This window comes from Macrobrachium nipponense, chromosome 40 (genome assembly GCF_015104395.2).
Source record: "Macrobrachium nipponense isolate FS-2020 chromosome 40, ASM1510439v2, whole genome shotgun sequence".
Lineage (NCBI taxonomy): Eukaryota > Metazoa > Arthropoda > Malacostraca > Decapoda > Palaemonidae > Macrobrachium > Macrobrachium nipponense.
Genome location: NC_061101.1, coordinates 48220194 through 48222693, shown reverse-complemented (window position 1 = coordinate 48222693; position 2500 = coordinate 48220194). Strand labels below are relative to the sequence as shown.

The window sequence follows — 2500 nt, the reverse complement described above, 5'->3', positions numbered from 1 at the left end:
ATGTATGCAAGGATTATGAATATATTCTCTCTCTGTCTCATCAGTTTACTTATGGTTTTTTTTTGACGAATGGTCATGACATAAATGCAATAAAACTGGTTTTGTTCCCCGTCAATACCTTTTATTTTCTTTTGAGAACTGGAGAATTAGTTTAAGTTAACTCACTGGTCTGTGGTGAGATATAATAATAATAATTAATAATAATAATAATAATAATAATAATAAGGATATGGGATATGCCAGTGGAAATTGTACACTAGGCACGATCCCAAGATCCCTGAAAAGGAATCTGGAAAAAAACTAGAGGCTGAAGTAGCTCCAGGACTCATGCAGAAGAGTGTGATCCTAGAAACGGAACACATAGTAAGAAACGTGATGGACTCCTAAGGAGCAGGATGCAACCCGTAACCCCACACTATAAATACACCCATCAAATTGGAGGACTGTGATAGAGAATAATAATAACAATAATATAATAATCGTATTGAGATTGTGTACCAATGGTGTTTTCTGCAAGTGTGTTGGGATGTATCACTCAGTTTTTATTTTTATTTATTTTTATCTTTTGATTTTTCACTCAATTTTTGCTCATTCAAATGACATGTTTGCCATAGTTGGTGTGATGTAGTTAGCGTAGATAGGTGTATACATAATGTACACGTAAGTCATGTTGTTTTCATGTTCTTCTGATTGCTTATGTGACCATGCAAAGCATGAGCGCACACAGTAATATATATATGATATATATATATATATATATATATATATATATATATATATATATATATATATATGTATATATAATATATATATATATATATATATATATATATATATATATATATATATTATATATATATATGTATATATGCACACATTCAATATAGAAATATGCAACTATATAATATGTATGTATGGTTGTACATCTGTATGTACGTGTGCACATACGCTCACAGGAGGAGTAAGAACGGTTAAACTTCAAGGCTCCTAAATAACTTATATCATTCATACTGACTTAACTACATTGCATTGAGACTGTGAATTCCTTTCGAAATTCGTTATTCTAATACTTTCATATTTGGTTCTTTCTCTCTCTTTTTTTCTGTCAATATCGAAACGCAGAGGATTAAAAAGATGGCAGCGGATATGCGGAAGAAGGTCGGTTTAGTGTTGTAAATAATTCCTTGCTGAAAACAGTTAAAAAAATGTCGAGCTTTTTATGTAGCTTTGACTGTCACTAAATAAATAGAGCAATTATTTTTTTGTTTTCCAGCACAGCAGCCGTGGTTGTTGATGTTGTCATTGCCACCAAACATTAATCATTATCAAGCATCATATTATATTCGTTGGTGTGTCGATTCAAATTCTTTCCTCCATTTACGAAGCGTCCAACCAATACTTCGTTTTCTCTCTTAATACATCCGTTTTCTTTTCTCCCAGCACCTCGTTTTCTTTCTTTCTGCTGCTCATTTTCTTTCCTTACTACAACACCTCATTTGCTTTTTTCTGTTCCTCATTTTCTTTCTTCCTACACCTCTTTTTCTTTCTTTCCTACACAATGTTTTCTTTCTCTCCTACACCACGTTTTCTTTCTTTGTACACCTGATTTTCTTTTCTTCCTACCTCGTTTTCTTTCTCTCCTACACCTCATTTTCTTTCCTTCATACACCTCTTTTTCTTACCTTCCTACAACCCATTTTCTTTCTTTCCTACACCTCATTTTCTTTCTTTTCTACACCTCGTTTTCTTTCCTTCCTACACCTCATTTTCTTTCTTTCCTACACGTTTTCTCTTTCTCACCTCTTTTCTTTCCTTCCTACACTCATTTTCTTTCTTTTCTACACCTCGTTTTCTTTCCTTCCTACACCTCTTTTCTTTTCTTCTACACCTCATTTTCTTTTCTTTCTACAACCATCTTTTCTTTTCCTTTCCTACACCTCATTTTTCTTTTTTTCTTTTCCTACAACCCATTTTCTTTCTTTCCTACATTTTCTTTTCTTTCCTCACCTCATTTCTCTTTTCCACACCTCATTTTCTTTTCTTTTCCTACACCCATTTTTCTTTCTTTTCTACACCTCGTTTTCTTTCCTTTCTACACCTCGTTTTCTTTCCTTCCTACCCCTTTTTTTCTTTCCTTCCTACACCTCGTTTTCTTTCCTTCCTACGCCTCATTTTCTTTCTTTCCTACACCTCGTTTTCTTTCCGTACTACTCGTTTTCTTCCTACAGATCGCTTTCTTCCCACATCTCGTTTTCATTCTTCCTTCGCCTCATTTTCTTTCTTTTCTCTCCACCTCGTTTTTTTTTCTACACATCGTTTTTTCCTTCCTATAATTCAGTTTCTTTGCACATCTTATTTTCATTCTTCATATACAAAGTTTTCTTTACTCCTACACCTCGTATTTTTCCCACCCACATTTCGTTTTCTTTCTTCCCACACATCATTTTCTTTCTAACCATATTTCGAATTCTTTCCTCCCACACCAAGTTTTCTTTCTTCC

The 2500-nt window shown here is 33.5% G+C and overlaps 1 protein-coding gene across 4 annotated transcripts in view; it reads left to right on the top strand.

The window, feature by feature from the left end:
• The window catches only part of LOC135212135 (multiple C2 and transmembrane domain-containing protein-like), a 252696-nt gene that overhangs the window by 8737 nt on the left and 241459 nt on the right, over positions 1–2500 (top strand). For all 4 annotated transcript variants that reach the window (XM_064245546.1, XM_064245544.1, XM_064245545.1 and 1 more), the window contains exon 2: positions 1123–1158. In XM_064245546.1, coding sequence (XP_064101616.1) covers positions 1135–1158 — 24 coding nt within the window. In that variant the 5' untranslated portion in view covers positions 1123–1134. The remainder of the gene's footprint in view (positions 1–1122; positions 1159–2500) is intronic.